The sequence below is a fragment of the Podarcis tiliguerta genome, assembly GCF_965153285.1.
Source record: "Podarcis tiliguerta genome assembly, chromosome: 11".
Taxonomy (NCBI): domain Eukaryota; kingdom Metazoa; phylum Chordata; class Lepidosauria; order Squamata; family Lacertidae; genus Podarcis; species Podarcis tiliguerta.
In genome coordinates, this window is record NC_139544.1 from 49,776,876 (window position 1) to 49,795,233 (window position 18,358).

At 41.8% G+C, this 18,358-nt stretch overlaps 1 protein-coding gene across 5 annotated transcripts in view; it reads right to left on the minus strand.

The window, feature by feature from the left end:
- The window catches only part of WDR7 (WD repeat domain 7), a 221,697-nt gene that overhangs the window by 128,985 nt on the left and 74,354 nt on the right, over positions 1-18,358 (minus strand). For all 5 annotated transcript variants that reach the window (XM_083402630.1, XM_083402629.1, XM_083402633.1 and 2 more), the window contains one exon: positions 8,265-8,378. In XM_083402630.1, the coding sequence (XP_083258756.1) occupies positions 8,265-8,378 (114 nt within the window). The remainder of the gene's footprint in view (positions 1-8,264; positions 8,379-18,358) is intronic.

Below are 18,358 nucleotides of genomic sequence, written 5' to 3' on the forward strand. Positions count from 1 at the left end.
TGTGCACATAAATTTACTGCCTTGTTGTAGGGCTTGGAACTTGGCTCACCTTTTCCAGAATGAGAAGGGCTTTGGGAAGCTGAAGGATTTGTTTAACCCACTAACAGGCACTGGCGCAATATGCAGATACTATTCAACCCATCCAACCCTTTGGGGGCAGTACTACAAATTATATATGTAGGGCAGATTGCTGAAAATGCAAACCCCCAAGTCAACATGGTGCATTCCTCCATGTAACGTATTACTCAAGACAAACGTCACAAAACTTACAATTTTCAATGCCTACCTTTGTAGGCATCCCTACGTTTCCTTTGTAAAGTAAAGTACCATTAGGTCCACTCATGGCTGACTCTGGGGTTGCGGCGCTCATCTCACTTTATTGGCTGAGAGAGCCGGCGTACAGCTTCCGGGTCATGTGGGCAGCATGACTAAGCTGCTTCTGGCAAACCAGAGCAGTGCACGGAAACACTGTTTACCTTCCTGCTGGAGCAGTACCTATTTATCTACTTGCAATTTGACGTGCTTTCGAACTGCTAGGTTGGTAGGAGAGGGACCAAGCAACGGGAGCTCACCCCATCACGGGGATTCGAATCGCCGACCTTCTGATCGGCAAGTCCTAGGCTCAGTGGCTTAACCTACAGCGCCACCTGCGTTTCCTTTGTAGGGATGAGCAAATCCCTCCCTCCTTTTCCCCAGGTTCTGTAGTGCCTCTGTTTAGGCCAGAGAATCAATCCATACGCATAAAAAGATGCATGGTGTCTGCTTACCACACACCTTTATGCAAGGAACCCATACGGCAAGGTGTATATGTGAAGGTTTCGCCTGCAGATCCAGTGGTTTTTACACAACAGGGCGGGCAAGCAAGCAAGCAAGCAAGCAGAGAGATGGTTGCATAGGTAACACTGGCCCCATGATTCCCAACAGAACTGTGTTTCAAGAAGGCATTATGCCACCAAATGATCTAAGAAGAGAATAAGGAAAAAGTTGCTATTTTTTCCCCATCCCCAGATGTAGGGTCTCCATTTTTGTTACTAAGCTTAACAGTACTAGTCAGACCAGACAATACTGAACTAGATGCATAAGTAGGCTGACTTGAACTACCTAGGATCCTAAAAACAAAGCACTGAAGAAAGGACTGCATTTAAATAAATGTTTTCAGAAGTGAAGGGAAGAGAAGTAAGAAAACTGTATTTGCTTCCTGGTTGTCATAATGGGCGCTAGTGCCAACTGTATAGACTTTCAATGACATCTCTTACTTAAAAAACATGCAAAGGTTCTACTGAAGTGGAAATAAACCTGGGCTCTTGAAACAAAGGCTCACATTATGAGAAGCACTTTACAAAACAGCATGATGAAGATTTGTGAAAAGCAAAGCAAGAGCTTTCTGGCCCATGCTGAACAAAATAATAATTTAATTGTAAAAGAGTCAGAGGCAGCAATGGCAGCTGAGGGCAGTAGAATTTAATGAACCCTCAGAGAAAGTCAAGAAGATAATGAAGGAGAACATTTGGTTCAGTTGGAAGGTTGCAGCACGCTGACTGTGAAAAAGACTGGAGAGTTGCTGAAAAGGAGTCCCTAATGCCATCTCACCAATATTAACTGGTAGAAGAGTGGGTTACGCCACTGAAGGAACAGGGAATAAGACAGGCTTGGGGGCCTTTTGTTATTTATTGCAGATTTCAGCCATGAGTATAAAACGGAAGTCATTCTGTTTCATTCACAATATTAACAGGGACAGTAATTTTAGAGAGTGTCTGTTTAATACTAAACCAAACACGTCTTCAACTAGGTGAGCATTACTGTGCAACCGTAATAAGGCTCCATAAATGGGTAAACACAGCAAATAGTTCTGCTGCACACCATTCAGAATCTGCAAGTCTGGAGTCGTGATCCTAAAACCATAATTATGATAGGAAAATCTTGCTGTCACGAACACCCTTAAAAGCTACTCTTCTAAGTTTCTTTAGCAGCCTAAATTAAGGTTCCTGCATTTCAGGGGGTTTGACTAGATGACCCTCCAAGGCTAAAATTCTAAGAAATGAGGACCCCAAGTCTGATGGGTCTTACATCACAAAATCACAACCTTACGTTCATTTATTTCTGAGTAGGTGTCACTGACCTCGGTGGAATTAAACTTTTTGAGAGGGAATCTCCTGGGTGATTTGCAACTTCTACAAGTGCTATGCAGCTGAGAACCAGAAGTGAAATGTTTTGATTTTAACCCACATTAAGCTTCTGTACACTGCTTGTCCCTGTACACTGTTGGGTGTATAAAAGTTCTAGAAAATATCCCTGCAGCAGACATAGGGAGAATAAACTGGTTTTTAAGCCAAGCATGTAGCAATGGCCTGTATTTTTATAGTGGCTTCTATTTTTGCATTCTAGACTCAGTTCACCCTTCAATAAGGTGCAAAATTACCTCAACTCTGCCAGTCAGAAGGAATATACAGATGCTTTATTAGCAGGGAACCTCAGAAACCAGCAACAAACCCAAATCAATACTCAGTCTCACACTAAATCCTCCTTCAAACTATATCCCTGAACACTGGGAAAGGATACTTTTCAGCACTAGATGCATTTAAAAAAAAAAAAAGGATTCATTTGTATTGCATTTACATTCCTGTACTTATAGTGACAATGCACTTTTCCATATCTACGAAATATATTTGTAATAAGAGGCAGTGGTGTACCGTGGGTTGTCAGCACCCGGGGCAAGGCAAGTAATTTGCGCCCCCTAACCAGGTAGGGGCAGAGAGCTGCTTGCGAGTGCGAGTGCGAGTGCGCCCCCCCCCCCCGATGTTGCGCCCGGTGCGGCCGGCCCCCACTGCACCCCCCACGCTACGCCACTGATAAGAGGTACTGGAGTGAAAGGAGCGAAGCAACGTGTTTCTTGCTTATTGAGGTGAATGACTTAACATGGAAAAACCGACTACAATGAGGAACTATTTCAAGACTTGTTCATGTATTTCTCACTATCCCTCCATGTGTTCTGCTTGGTGCTAACAGGTCAGAATACAGAGCGCCATAAACCAGATCTCCAAATTAAATTTCTGCTCACTGACAGAACCCACAAACTCTTTGAAGACTGCTTTGAAGTCTATTTCATATCACTGACAAGAATTATTCAAAATCAGCTGAACTCTAGTAAGTGGCAAAATTTATTTCACCGCACATCCAGAATAAGTCTACTGCTCTTTCTTCTGTTTGCATGTAGGAAACTGGTGAAGCTTGGGTAAATCAATGGAAGGAATTATGCCGACTTATTCACAAAAAATAAGGTGTTTCAATATTTAAAAATGTTGTGTTTCTATCACCTATCTATTTGTTTAGTTGTTTAGTCGTGTCCGACTCTTCGTGACCCCATGGACCAGAGCACGGCAATCTATTACACAGCATCAAAAAAGGAGATGCTGGAGCATTCTTGCTGAGATTTCAGGTGAAAATGTATCATTTGGGGGGTGGGTTATGGAAAATTAGGAGTATTTTTCCATGGATGTAAGCCATACGTAATGGAGTACAGTGGTACCCCGGGTTAAGAACTTAATTAATTCTGGAGGTCCGTTCTTAACCTGAAGCACCACTTTAGCTAATGGCGACTCCCGCTGCCACCACGCTTTTTCTGTTCTCATCCTGAAGCAAAGTTCTTAACCTGAAGTACTATTTCTGGGTTAGTGGAGTCTGTAACCTGAAGCGTCTGTAACCTGAATCATCTGTAACCAGAGGTACCACTGTACATGTAAAAGGGAATGCATCCCATTCTACTTCTCCTTAGAAATTAAAAGTGAAAAGATTTAGATTGGGTACATTGCATAGCCAGTGACAAAACCACATTTAACCAAACAGGAAGGAAAGCAATAGATTAGGTGCTTGGACAAACAGGGAGAACAGATGCCACCCAGGAAATGACTGGCAGGAGACACACAATGCACGAATGCGAAACGCGAAAATAATGGGTCAGGGAGGGAAGAGTGCATTGTGTTCTGCGTTAAGGCTCTGGAATATTCTGCCGTTTCGTTCCTAATATGACCATATTGCTTTGTACTTGGAGGTACGTAGTTCTATCTGTCAACAAGAAGTCGTGATATAGTATCATATTCTCTGCTTTTGACAATGTCAGTGACATTTGACCTTTACTCCTATTATGTGGTCAGCTGTGCTGACCATGAGGAGGCGAAGACTATCGTCACAGACACTGACTGCAGTATTAACCCATGCAGCTCTATCCACTTAGCAGGGTTAATATTTACCATTAGAAATATAAAGGGTGTGCAGCACTTTCCTATTTAAATTTTCAAGCATCAACACACATTTTAAAGAAGAGACCAGGAGTGCATCAAAATATGTACTTGTTTCTTACTTAAGAATAAAATGTATGGTTATGTTTTCCTCAAAGTGTCTTGAAAGATCTTTGGGGGTTTTTTAAGCCAACTATTCTTGGGCTGGAATAATCAGCATATTATTTTGCATTTTCCCAAATTTGTAACTTCCCGGTTAAATTCATTCAATGCAGAACAATTCCCTTTTGCTTTTAGCTTAACTAATAGCCGAATCAGAAGCTGAGAATAACCAAACTGTGTAATCCATTTTAAGCAGAAATAATGCAACAATTCTTTTTCCCCCAATGTATTTGAATTGGGAGTAATGTGGAAATCTGTATCTGAAAGAGGCTTCAGCATTTTTAAATGCCCCCAATTGCCAAAAAGAAAAGAAAAAGAAAATATTAATCTCCCAAAGGATTGGTACGAAACCTTGGATGTTGTTGTTGTTGTTGTTCTCTTTTAGAAATGATAAATAAAAAGTTTAGGTGAGTTGCTGAAAGCAATTCCTGGGGACAATGGCATGTATGCACGCACACACACATATTATGAAGCAAATCAATAGGTATTAGCATTTAAAATACAGATACAGAAAGAAGCTGTATCAGATTTTAAGATGTCAGGGTGAGATTTAAGTTGTCACAGTAACAACTTAATATTTCCTTATTTGAGTTTCCCAGTTGTCATTCTGCAACTAAGGGCTATTCTTTTCATATCATTTTTATAGTTGTAAATTGATTTGACTATTTCCAGCTTCATCTGTGTCCGTCAGAGGCAATCTTTACTTTTTGAAGAAAAACAGAACGCTTCAGCTATCAAGGCAGTCACTGAGTTACAGAATTTCTAGGCCGAGCAATCACCTTCATGTTAAGCAAATAAATTTAAATAAATGTTGTTTATGTCTAAAACCCCTAGTGCTAAAGCCTCTTTAACATATTCCAGGAAATGTGAGCTGATTTAGGATTTAAATTAACAAAACATGCATTGCTTGAAAATACTGAAGGAGCCTTTCCATCATTTTCTTTCTTTTTACTATAGTTAGGCTCCCCCTACATATGGCCTCCCCCTACATAGGGCTTGCCGATCGAAAGGTCGGCGGTTCGAATCCCCGCGGCGGGGTGCGCTCCCGTCGTTCGGTCCCAGCGCCTGCCAACCTAGCAGTTCGAAAGCACTCTCGGGTGCAAGTAGATAAATAGGGACCGCTTACTAGCGGGAAGGTAAACGGCGTTTCCGTGTGCGGCTCTGGCTCGCCAGAGCAGCGATGTCACACTGGCCACGTGACCAGGAAGTGTCTCCGGACAGCTCTGGCCCCCGGCCTCTTGAGTGAGATGGGCGCACAACCCTAGAGTCTGGCAAGACTGGCCCGTACGGGCAGGGGTACCTTTACCTTTTACTTACATGTGGCCTAAAATAATGAGCCCACAATTGTCAGTTCTGCTGATTTATATAGGTTAAATGAACTGATGTTCGGTAGAACATGAGGCTCTTAATCTCCACGTTGGGCAAAAGATTCCTGTACCGCAGGGAGTTGGACTAGATGACCCTTGTTGTCTTTGCCAACTCTATGATTCTATCATACTGTCGATCCAACTATGTTCTCTAGACAGTTCCTGACATGTTAAAACCCACACAGCAACTCCAGTCATACAACACCTTTAAAACAGTATGAAAGAGCAGCTAATAGTTCTAAACAGTGGAGTGGAGTCCCTACAACGGTTGGATGATGCCTTGTACACCTCCTTCTGGCAATTCCTGTAGCCAAGCTGTGCCAAACGTATTGCTCTGCTTTCACTTGGACCACATCAGTGAGGCCAAGAGTGAGCTCTTGTCATCTGGGCATCCCAGGACTGCCATATACAGTGCTACCTTGGTTCTCAAAACCCTTGGTACTCAAACAACTTGGAACCCAAACACTGCAAACCCGGAAGTAAGTGTTCCGGTTTGCGAACTTTTTTCGGAAGCTGAACAGCCTCCGTTTTGAGTGTTACAGTTGTGATTTGAGTGCCACACTTCCATTTCGAGTATTATGCTGAGGTCTCTCTGTTTTTGCTATTTCTTTTGCGTTTTTGAGGCTTTTTTGTTTTGTTTTTGTGACTGCGTGGAACCCAGTTCAGTTACTGATTGGTTGACTGACCGTGTGACTGCAGTACATTGTTTATTGCTTTCATATTATGGATCAATGGTCTCATTAGATAGTAAGATTCATGTTCAATTGCTGTTTTAGGGGTTGTTTTTAAAAGTCTGGAACAGATTAATCCATTTTGCATTTCTTTCTATGGGAAAGAACGCCTTGGTTTTGGAATGCTTTGGTTTTGGAATGCTTTGGTTTTGGAACAGACTTCCGGAATGGATTAAGTTTGAGAACCAAAGTACCACTGAACGCTGCCCAGACTTGAACTCCGGGGAGGTCACTTTTGTGCCGCTAACACACCAGTGACTTCAACCCCGGATCTGCAATCCAATGTCTCTCGAGTCAGATGGACGCTGACAACCTAGCTTAATACAACGAGGCTCACAATAACAAAAAATAAAATATTAAAAACCATTCCACCCACCAAAGCATAAAATGAAAGCAAAAACTGCAATAAACAAACAAACAAATGTATAACTGTGAATCTAATGAGCAGGAAACATTACTCAGAGTTTGCAAAATGCAAGAGATCTTCCAAAGCCCAAATTGATTTATTGCCCCATGCTGTTTCGTAGCATAAATGTTCAAGCTACTACCTAAATCTCAGCTCCCTTCTATTGCCACCAAAATAAAATTTACAGCTCTTGATACGCGTTTTCACTCTTTGTATGCCTACCAGATTTTTTCATAATGTAATTTATATAGGCTTCCAGTCGATAGAAATAAATACAGTTTTCTTTTAAACTTGTGGAGAAATCTATATAGAGCTCAATCAAGTCGTAGAATCCAAGAGCAAGACTGCAGAATCTGGAAGTTTGCAACTTGTTAGCTGCTTTGCTAGTATGCTAAGGAAGTATTTTAGTTATTTAAATTGTTTGGGTACAAAGCACTCTTCCGTCATAGTTTACATCATCTCTGTTAACGAGAATAAATCAATTCAAGAAAGAAATATGGTTTATTTAACATATTCTTCTATGCAGCTGTTGCTGTAGAGTAATTTCACCTTAAAGTTCATTCACATTAGACTCTTCCTGCCCTTTGTTAATATTTAGATTGTAAGCGGCTCAGGGCAGGGGCTTCTCTTTCTAGCTTCTTCTGCTTTGTCAGCCATTGCATATGTGGATGGTAATGTGCTAATTAATTCATTTTGCAGTAAGCAGCTCCAAGGAAGAATTATCTTTGAACCCTGACACTTAGAAGAATACACATTTCCAACATTAGATCCATGAAGATATTCTTAAATCAGGGGTTATCTTTGGAAAGCTAGATGTTGCTGGACTCCCAACCCCCTTCACCTCTGACTTATGAGCCTTGCTAGATGGGACTGGTGGCAACTGGACTCCAATAACATCTGGAGGGCCACAGGACAGCCACCAGTTTTAAATCTTTACAACTGCCTAAAAGCCATATGCAACTACTTGAGACCATGGTCAGCACAAGACACATGGCAATAGAAGACTATCCATCGTCCATCATCTGAATTACATAATGAATGCAAACTGAATACAAGCCAAACTGGAAGAATTAAGCCCTTGCCAAGAGAGCTTAGCCCCACTTTAAAAATAATAATAATTCAAGATTATATATGCATGCCACCTCTGAAGTTCATTGGTGAGGGCTAAGCATGCAAAAAAATGACTGACTATTTGGCGTATTATTGTTTCTAAGCAAAATATATCCCATGTTTTACTCCTGAAATGTCTTCAAAATGGGATTCGGGATACAATTTCAATAAAGCATAGTCGAAACTTCAAGCAACTTGCAGCACAAAACATGAAGAGATTTGGCTCAGAATTATTAAATATACAAATGTTTACCTGCTGAGATGTCCTCATCAACAAGGTCATGCTCCTCTTCTGGAATTTTAGTTTCAGATACCAACTGTTCAGGAGCAGGAGTAGCGGTCTGAATTGCTTCTGTGGTCACTCCAGCTGAAATGTCAAAATAACACCATTCAATTCACAGAACAAAAGAAAATATGTTGATCTTTACATTATATTTACATCACATTTAAGTGGAGGGGGAAATACAGATCTCAGATCTTATAGGAGGAGGAGGAGGAGGAGAAGAAGAAGAAGAAGAAGAAGAAGAAGAAGAAGAAGAAGAAGAAGAGGAGGAGGAGTTTGGATTTGATATCCCACCTTTCACTCCCCTTCAGGAGTCTCAAAGCGGCTAACATTCTTCTTTCCCTTCCTCCCCCACAACAAACACTCTGAGAGGTGAGTGGGGCTGAGAGACTTCAAAGAAGTGTGACTGGCCAAGGTCACCCAGCAGCTGCATGTGGAGGAGCGGAGACTCGAACCCGGTTCCCCAGATTACAAGACTACCGCTCTTAACCACTACACCACACTGGCTCTCGGAATCGGATTGTCAAGCTTTCCTTCTCCCAGAAGACTTGCCAACCCTGACCCGGGTTCATGAGATTCCCTGAAGATAAGTATTGTGATAAAAGGCCAGTTCTTGGGAGTTGACCCTTCCCAAGATGTTCTGAGTTTGGACCTCGTGAAGATCTGATCAGGGTATATACTCAAAGGAAACATCCTCACATAGTGCATTGTAGAGCTGGAAAAGGTCAGAAAGGAGCAATGAAAAAGAGCAAGGGGCTGGAGCAAGTTTCCTATGAGGAAAAGTCACAACTGTTTGGGACTTTTAAGTTTATAAGGTTTGTATAAAAGTTACACATGGTTTGGAGGCAGTGGATAGAGAGAACTTGTTCTCCCTCTCTCATAATTCCTGAACCTGGGACTGTCCATTGAGGGTGAATGTTGGTAGATTCAGGACAATGTAAAGAAAATAGTTCTTCATGAAGCACATATTGAAACTACAAGATTACAGTGGTACCTCGAGTTACAAACGCTTCAGGTTACAAACTCCGCTAACCTGGGAGAGTTATCTCGAGTTGAGAACTTTGCCCCAGGATGAGAACGGAAATCGTGTGCCAGTGGCGCAGCAGCAGCCAGAGGCCCCATTAGCGAAAGCACACCACTTTCAGGTTAAGAACGGATCTCCAGAATGAATTAAGTTCTTAACTAGAGGTACCACTGTACCAGATGTAGTAATGGCCACCAAAGTGAAAAGCTTTAAAAGAAACTAAGCTCATTGGGGCAGAGACCTCCCATGTTTTGCTTATATTACCCCGCTTCTGTGAAGACTGAATGATGATCCCAAGTCTTCCTTAATTATTTTTTTTACTTTACAGCATGCCTTGCTTAGGAGCCCAGAGAGCCTAACAGCAATTTAGTGGCAGGTATGGGGTTTGTTCCCTTTCGAAAATGTTTCCTTTAAAAGAGAGATTGTACAATGCTATGATTCAGTGGCAGGTTTTGCTGATATCAACATAAATAAAAATGAGATGTGCTGCAACACCATGTAACAGAAAGCTCAAACCTGTCACCAGAAGTCGAGTCAAAAAAGCAAAGACAGTGGGTACTCTTGAACAGAGTATCTCCGGTTTGAAACAAAATGTATCTGTTTTTTGTACAGAAAGTGAGTAATTCAACAGGTGCGGTTCGGGATGTGGAACCAACTTCGCAAGGGCAAGTATTGGAGAAGAGGATGGGACAACCAAAACCTGTTCTGTCTTTGCAAGACGAATTCCATGTGGAAACCTTAGCACCAGGGTTTCAAATTGATGGACATAAATTGAAATTTGAGGTTATGGACATTGAAGGACTGATCTGGAGAGGCAGTGCCCCACTTGGACTGAGTAAGGCAAGATGGATGGTTTATATGCTGGAGGGTGGCACTGCGGGAAAGTTTGGAAAAATGGATTTCCGTAATTTCAAAGAGACTGTGGAGTATGTCTTGGAATATCTTTTGGACTATAAATTTAAACATGGAGCTTGGGCAAGCGTGCTGAAATGGAGTAAAGGAGCCGTTGAGAAAAAAGTCCTTTGGGACTTAATTTTAGGTTTGGAAAGAAACTTGCAGGCAGACCAGGGAGAAGACTTAAGAGCCTTGGACATAAGAGCACTGGGTTGACGGAATTAATGGAACTGACAGAAAAGACTGATAAAATTAGCAGAAAAGACTGATAGAATCCGAAACCAGGGGGAAGAGATGGTGGGGGGAAATTGGGAATTTTCAAAAACAGCATTTAGTATAATATTGTACGACTAAGGATTGTTGGGAGATGGTGGAATAAATTTATTTGACTTTAGTGGAAACATGATAAGGATTTGAGATATTAGGATTTAAGGGTGTAAGATTTAAGGTTTTTCTCTTTTCTCTGTTTATTAGATTGGAGTTTGGATAACTTTCTAGATGTTGATGGGAGAATAAGGCTTAAATGGATTAAGATAAATAAGTGAGTAAGCGGTGAAAGATGGAAAGAATTTGCTGACTTAATTAATAATTGGAATACAAAAAGGGAGGTGGGAGGAGGTCAAGGAAATAGGATATTGAAAGATAGAACTCTGAAAAATGGAAGTGTTTTCTTTTTAAATATTTTTGTTTTTTGTTTTCTTTTTTGTTGGTGGGGTGGTGTTTTTATGTATTTTTTTAAAAATTATTTTTGTTTTTTCTCCCTACTCTATTGTATTTTGTCTTTTTCAACTTTTTTCTGTATTTGTGAAAACGGGAATAAATATTATTTTTTTAAAAAAAAACAGAAGTCGAGTCAAAAAAGAAGCAAAGGGAAGCTGGTCTTCTAGTAGGACCATAAAGAAGGCTGATCGCCAAAGAATTGATGCATTTGAATTATGGTGCTGGAGGAGACTCTTGAGAGTCTCATGGACTGCAAAAAGATCAAACCTATCCATTCTTAAGGAAATCAGCCCTGAGTGCTCACTGGAAGGACAGATCCTGAAGCTGAGGCTCCAATACTTTGGCCACCTCATGAGAAGAGAAGACTACCTGGAAAAGACCCTGATGTTGGGAAAGATTGAGGGCACAAGGAGAAGGGGACGACAGAGGACAGTTGAAGCTACTAACATGAGTTTGACCAAACTGCGGGAGGCCGTGGAAGACAGGAACACCTAGTGTGCTCTGGTCCATGTGGTCACGAAGAGTCGGACACAACTAAATGACTAAGCAACAACAACCACCACCATTGGCCTACCTTGTTCAGTGCCATCTAGCAGGCACTGATTCTCTAGGATTTCCCAGCCTATCTAGAGATGCCAGAAGCCTTCCAAGAGCTCACTCCAGAATTAAGCAGATGAGGTAGAAGTAATGCATGCCCAATTAGAACTTTTGTAGTGCCACCCTTTTATTTTGCAAGGAGTCATTTAAAAATCCAGACCAATGTAAAGACTGTATGAAGTGATTCACACATTTGAAATCCACACAGACAATTCTCAAAGTGAATATAATGTAACAAGCAACATGGAGGTTCCTATGTTCAATTCCCACCATTCTTTCACAACCCCACCCTGCTACAGAAGTAGAAAATCTGTGGTTGGCCGCATTAAATTGCACAGCCTTGTTCCACAAAAGGTACTTATCAGTGAGACTATGTCATTCAATAAGCCTTTATTTATTGCAAAGCAATTATGAGCTGAGCCATGGGCTTGGGGGCCAAATGCATCAACCCAGGTCTCTCTATCTGGCCCTTGAGACTCTCCCCTGGCTACATCCCTCACCAGTCCTGTTTTTCACCCTCCCTGAGTGACTGCCTGGAGTGAAAGGTATGATGCTGTCTTGCGCTTGCCTGGAGGAAGGGCGGAGAGGGCTATGGAGAGGGCTGTGCGAGTGTGGGTAAAAACTAGACTGCTGTACAAAATGTAAAATTCACAGTGGTTACTCTGGCCCCTCCACTCCCAGCATGTGGCTTCCAGGAAGATGCTCACAAGGGAATGTGGCCCTAAAGTACAAAAAGACTACCCACACCCCTGTTCTAAACTAACAAGGAAGTGCTGGTGGCAAGTGCAAAAGTACTCTTTAGAAAGCATTCATAGCTTCCGTTGAAACCACTGCTTAGACGAGCTTATATTTAACATTCAAAAGCTGGGAGTAATATTTATTATTCACAAAACAAATCATCTGTGAGATTTCATCCGAATCTCCATGGAGGGGGGGGGGGGAATCATAAATAATAAAAAAAGAAGACAGCCGCAGCAACCCAGAGGGGGGAAAAAAGGAGAAAAGAACAGAGAATGTGAAAAACAGAAATAAATCAGATGGAGACAGACTGTGAAATATGGCTTCTTTTTTGAAATAAAGTCAATGAACAAGAGCATGCATTACCAAGCCTGACCTTCCTATTCTCCGGTGCTTTCTAGATAACCAATAAAGAGCAAATCCAACAAATAAGTTTATTTTATATACGAAATAAGGAATAAATAATTGATGTCTAAAATACAGTGGATGTGACGCAAAGTGGTTACTTCAGTACAGGATGGGAGAAGTCCTACTCCGTTCCTCTTGTCCTCCAGACTAATAGTTTGCCTATATTTTCTATTCTTTTAAGTCGTTTGTTGCCATACCTGTTTCCTGCAGGCTGGGAGGAAACTTTAGCCTATTTGCAGATTAAGATCAGTAGATGAGGCCTAGCTCCAACTTCCTTTTAGCTGTTGCTATACTAGTCAAGACCGGCAACGGGGCCTTAGGGGTGGTGATGCCGCCATAATGGAATTCTCCTCCCAGAGCAGTTAATCAGGCCAACTCTTATTCTCTTTTTTGAAATAAAATGGTAGAAATTATTATTCTGGTGTTTTAAAACATGGCCTTATTCTTTCGAACAAATTGATCAGCTGCTCAATAATGAGATTATTTTAGAGACATGATGGGGGGCGGGGTAGAGAGCCAGTGTGGTGTAGTGGTTAAGAGCGGTAGTCTCGTAATCTGGGGAACTGGGTACGCGTCTCTGCTCCTCCACCTGCAGCTGCTGGGTGACCTTGGGCCAGTCACACTTCTCTGAAGTCTCTCAGCCCCACTCACCTCACAGAGTGTTTGTTGTGGGGGAGGAAGGGAAAGGAGAATGTTAGCCGCTTTGAGACTCCTTAAAGGGAGTGAAAGGCGGGATATCAAATCCAAACTCTTCCTCTTCTTCTTCTTCTTCATTCTTTATTTATTGCATCTATATACTCCCTTTTCCTCCAAGTAGCTCAAGGTGGTGTACATGGTTTTCCCTTCCCCCACTTTATCCTCACAACAGCCCTGTGAGGTAGGTTTGGCTGAGAGTGAGAGACTAGCCTAAGGCCACACACTCAGTGAGCTACTTCTGATGGTAGCCATTTTACAATGTTTTCTGATGTGATGTACACCACCACAAGAGCTCTACGGAGTTATGTGGCTGTGTAAAAGGGAGCCGGCGTTTGTCCACAGAGTTTTCCGGGTCATGTGGACAGCATGACTAAACCGCTTCTGGCCCAACGGAACACCGAGACCAGAGCAGGTACGGAAACGCCGTTTCCCTATTTATCTACTTGCACTTTTGATGTGCTTTTGAACTGCTAGGTTGGCAGGAGTTGGGATCGAGCAATGGGACCTCACCCATTGCGGGGATTCGAACTGCCGACCTTCTGATCGGCAAGCCCAAGAGGCTCAGTGGTTTAGACCACAGCGATGTGGCTGCGTAGAAATTGTCAAATAAATCAGCAGAAGATCGGCGCTAGAGGCTCCATCTGTATCAGGTTGTAGCTGATGCTGGAAGGGCTCCACTACTGCAAGAACACAATGCAACCCTTAACTAAGAGGTAACATATCAGAACTAGACACTGCTTCAATGGTATTTGATGCAGATGGGCAATCTGGTGAAGCGAAGCCCAGGGCATGTCACCAGTGCATAGGATCAGCATTTAGCATCTCATTACTCATTATAAATAGATTAATAGAGTATTAAAGGAAAAAATAAGGTTAGAATGTGTTAAGATGATTATAGGATAGAAAACAGAGGAAGATGGAAAGGAATTGCTGAAACAATTAACAGAAGTGGAATACAAAAAGGGAGGTGTGAGGAGGTCGTTGAAATAAGTGAATGAAAGATAAGATATTGAAACTGTTTGATGTGCTTTAAATTGTTTTTGTTTTGTTTTGTTAGTTTAATATGTTAGTGTTATGTAGTGTTTTTGTATTGCATTGTATTGTTCTTTTTTTCCTTCTTTTTTGTAATGTTTAAATTGTTGGAAAAGTAATATATATATATATATATATATATATATATATATATATATTTAAAAGCATCTCATTACTCAAATGGCACTCAGTGATCTAAGTATGAACTGCCTCCATTGAACAGTCCAAAGCTTTACATACATGATTTATCATTTCATGTCAGAGTGTTGAACAGGTAGACATGGAATCAAACAAAGACATGGTGCAAAGACTCATTCATGGACTATCAGGCATAATGCTTAAAAAAAATATGTTTTAGGAGGCCAGCTTATATGTAAGATAAGCTTCCCACCGTTATCACTGGACTCTTAGTACCCACAAGGATTAAATGGGTTCGTCATTCAGAAGTGTTTCGGCTCAATTCAGCCACCTCCTCCGGCTTCCAGTTTAAAAGAAAATGTGTTGTAGCAAAAGTGACAACTGTGGCAAAAAGAAAAGAAAAGAAATCATGATTGCAGACCTAGCAAGGGGTGGCGGGGTTCAGGTGCTGGCCAGAACTGCAGCAAACCTTTGTCAACATCACAAGCATCAGAGACTGGAGGATGGGCAGCTGTCAGGATTAGAGACTCAGTGGAGATGGGAAGTGTAAACTAAATCAGAATCAGAAGAAGCACGATATACCGTGGGCTAACAGAAGCTGGATCAGAAATCTGAGCAAAGCAACTAGCCAAATGGTGGGTTCAGAAAAGAATCCACGAGTCAAGCACAAACCAATAGCAAAGAGTTTTGTTCATGAGATGAGGGGCAAAGGGGAATTCAGAAAATAAGGAGCTAACTCCACAAAAATAGCAGGGATTAGGAACAGTAAGAAACAGCAAAGCATAGTAAATAGCAGGATCAATGCAGGCAGAGAGCATGCAGAACTAAAGGCACGTAAGTCAGTAGCCCAAGCAAAGGGACCTAATAATATTATTTACATGCACCAAATGGGATTTCCAGAGGCTGGGGCTACCCAGGAACTCAGCAGAATGCCAAAGCCTTTTGCAAAACCTAGCAAGTAACAGCAGATGGCATCCAACTAACTTGTTCCATCAGTATTTTTGCTTGCACAACAGAACACACTGCCTCTTCCCATGATCACCCTGTGCCCTCCCCATATCTGCTCTAGAGGGTTGGTAGAAAACCCACATTTAAGGGGTGTATGGGAAAAGTTCCGCTTTGCATGCACAAATCATTGCAGTGAAGGAATAAGGTAGTTGGATGCTGTTCATTGACTCCTTTACCATTGACTCTTAAGATCCCAAAGAGAGGGCTGGCCACCTCTAATGCAGGGCGCAGAAAAATTCCTCCCACCCCCTTACCAGGACCCCCCCACACACACTTCTTTGTATCAACCACTTTAAGAGCTTACATATCTGAATTGCATTCAGTTCTCTGAATTACTAAAAATTAGATCTTATTGGACTAACATTTCTGATGTGACCTTCTCCATTTTGAATATTCACGACCCAATATTCAACTGAAAGCTCTGTGAAAATTTCAAAGTACAGCTCTGAAAACGCCTTGCTGTAAGGCTTCATAATAATGCACAGCTGTAGGCTGAAATCCCAAGAACCGTTATGTGTACTTAAAGTCAATACGCCTCGTGCACATGTAGCTGTGCGCAGGACTGCAGCCTTAATTTGAAAGAAGCAGGTATTGATACATAGGGACAGAATCATACTTGTTATAAAGAATTTATTGCTTTTTCTTTTGGAGTGCTAATATGGATATACAGGATCATTTCAAAGGTGCAAAACTCATTTCATACAAAGCATCCTGCAAATATTTTTCTTTTTTCGGTTCTGTTTCATTAGCGTATTCACAGTTTTTGCGAAAATGCTATCTAAATAAATAAGAATTTAACAGTATGGGAGGTGCAAGTTTGTCTATAGTTTATTTCCAGACAGAAGGTTTAAATTTATTGGAAAGAGATTTCTGCAGTGACTGACCAGTACTGCCCCACATTCCCTGCAATCCTTATGACAGACAGACTGCCTGCCTCACATTAATTCACTTCACACTATTTCTATCGATCCACAGTCGGTTCCCTAGTCTCTTTGCACACATTGCCTGTCTGGCTGCCTACATCCACATCAGCACATATACACAAAGGCCACAGAAAGATAACCTTTTGCTTTCCATTAAAGACACAGCAGCCATTTTTTTCTATCTGCAGCACCATCAGACATATAAAATATATCAGAATTTCTATTGCCTGCTGGACAAATCGAGTGCTCAAAGATTTCAAGTACATCCAGTGTTATATTCTAGAAAACAATCATTTTCACATTTTAAGAAAAGATGTTGGTCTGACCGAAAAAGATGTGTCTGTGTATGTGTGGTGCTGGGTGGGGGAAGGAAACCTGGAATTATATTTTGTGTGTGTGTGTGTGTATACACACAAGGGGGGGGGGGAGAGTCCTTTCAAAATGCATTTCGATTTGAAGAACCAACATTACATACAGACCAATTTGACCCTCTTGTAGCTATAATGAAAATAGCATTTTCGAAGGTTCACACAAGACCCCAACATTTCACCACATCAATGATTAGGCAGAATACAACGGTGCAGTAACTTTAAGAACTGTGTGTACAAGGAAATTCAGATAGCAGGAACCGATTAACATCCATGCTTAAAAATATCTCTTCTTGCAAAAATGAAAAAAACTAAAACAAAACACAAAACCCCTAACAAATGACAACAGGGGGAAATGCTGGTATATACACTTATTTCCCCACCCCCTGACAATGCTGCGAATGCTGATTTTGGGTTTCAGGAGTAATATATATATCTGCCTTAAGAGACAGTGTCCAAACTCCTGAGTCAAAATCCATGAATTATCATCCCAGTCAGAAAACAAGACTGCCCTATGAAATACTATGGATGAAAATCTAGAAGGAACTGAATCAGCCAGTGTTCATGATGCAAATCACCAAATGTTGGCAAGAGAGGATTTCCCCTTCCCCGAGGCTGACAAGTAACCTTCCCAGTCATTTCCAAGACACTGGAACCCTACAGATACTGCCGACGCAGCAGCTTAATTGGACTATTTGCAGAAAACAAATATGGTGCCAGCACGAAAGGCCACGGATGACACCGTCACACAGTAGTAACAGCAGTAATAAGAACCAGGGGGATAGAAGAGGACACTGGGGCTATGCACAGGAAGACGGAGGTACCCAAATCTTACTCTGCTGCATTAGGCAGAGTCCTACCAGTAATCCAGCTTTCCAACAACCTTCCATGTTTCTCCCCAACATGCTGCTTTCCTTGTTGACAGAGAAAGGCAGCTATCAAATGTGTAGAAGTAGAATAAGGATCTTTTGTCTGTCGGACACAAAGACATATCACCGTGCTATGTTGATGGTGACATACTGGAATAAGGGAAGCGGGTGGCGCTGTGGTCTAAACCACTGAGCCTCTTGGGCTTGATGATCAGAAGGTTGGCAGTTTGAATCCCCGCGACATATCCCCGCTGCTCTATCCCAGCTCCTGCCAACCTAGCAGTTTGAAAGAAAGCCAGTGCAAGTAGATAAATAAGTACCGCTGTGGTGGGAAGCTAAACGGCATATCCATGCGCTCAGATTTCCATCACGGTGTTCCGTCGTGCCAGGAGCAGTGTAGTCATGCTGGCCACATGACCCGGAAAGCTGTCTGTGGACAAATGCCGGCTCCCTCGGCCTGAAAGCGAGATGAGCTCTGCAACCCCATAGTTGCCTTTGACTGAACTTAACTGCCCAGGGGTCCTTTGACTTTTTTTACCTTACTGGAATATAGCAACACTTTTTTAAAAAGGGGGGTACTCGATGGCATGCAGTGCAGGCACCTGTTTTTGTTTTGTTTTGTTAAAAAGTGTGGCACTTACTGTAACAA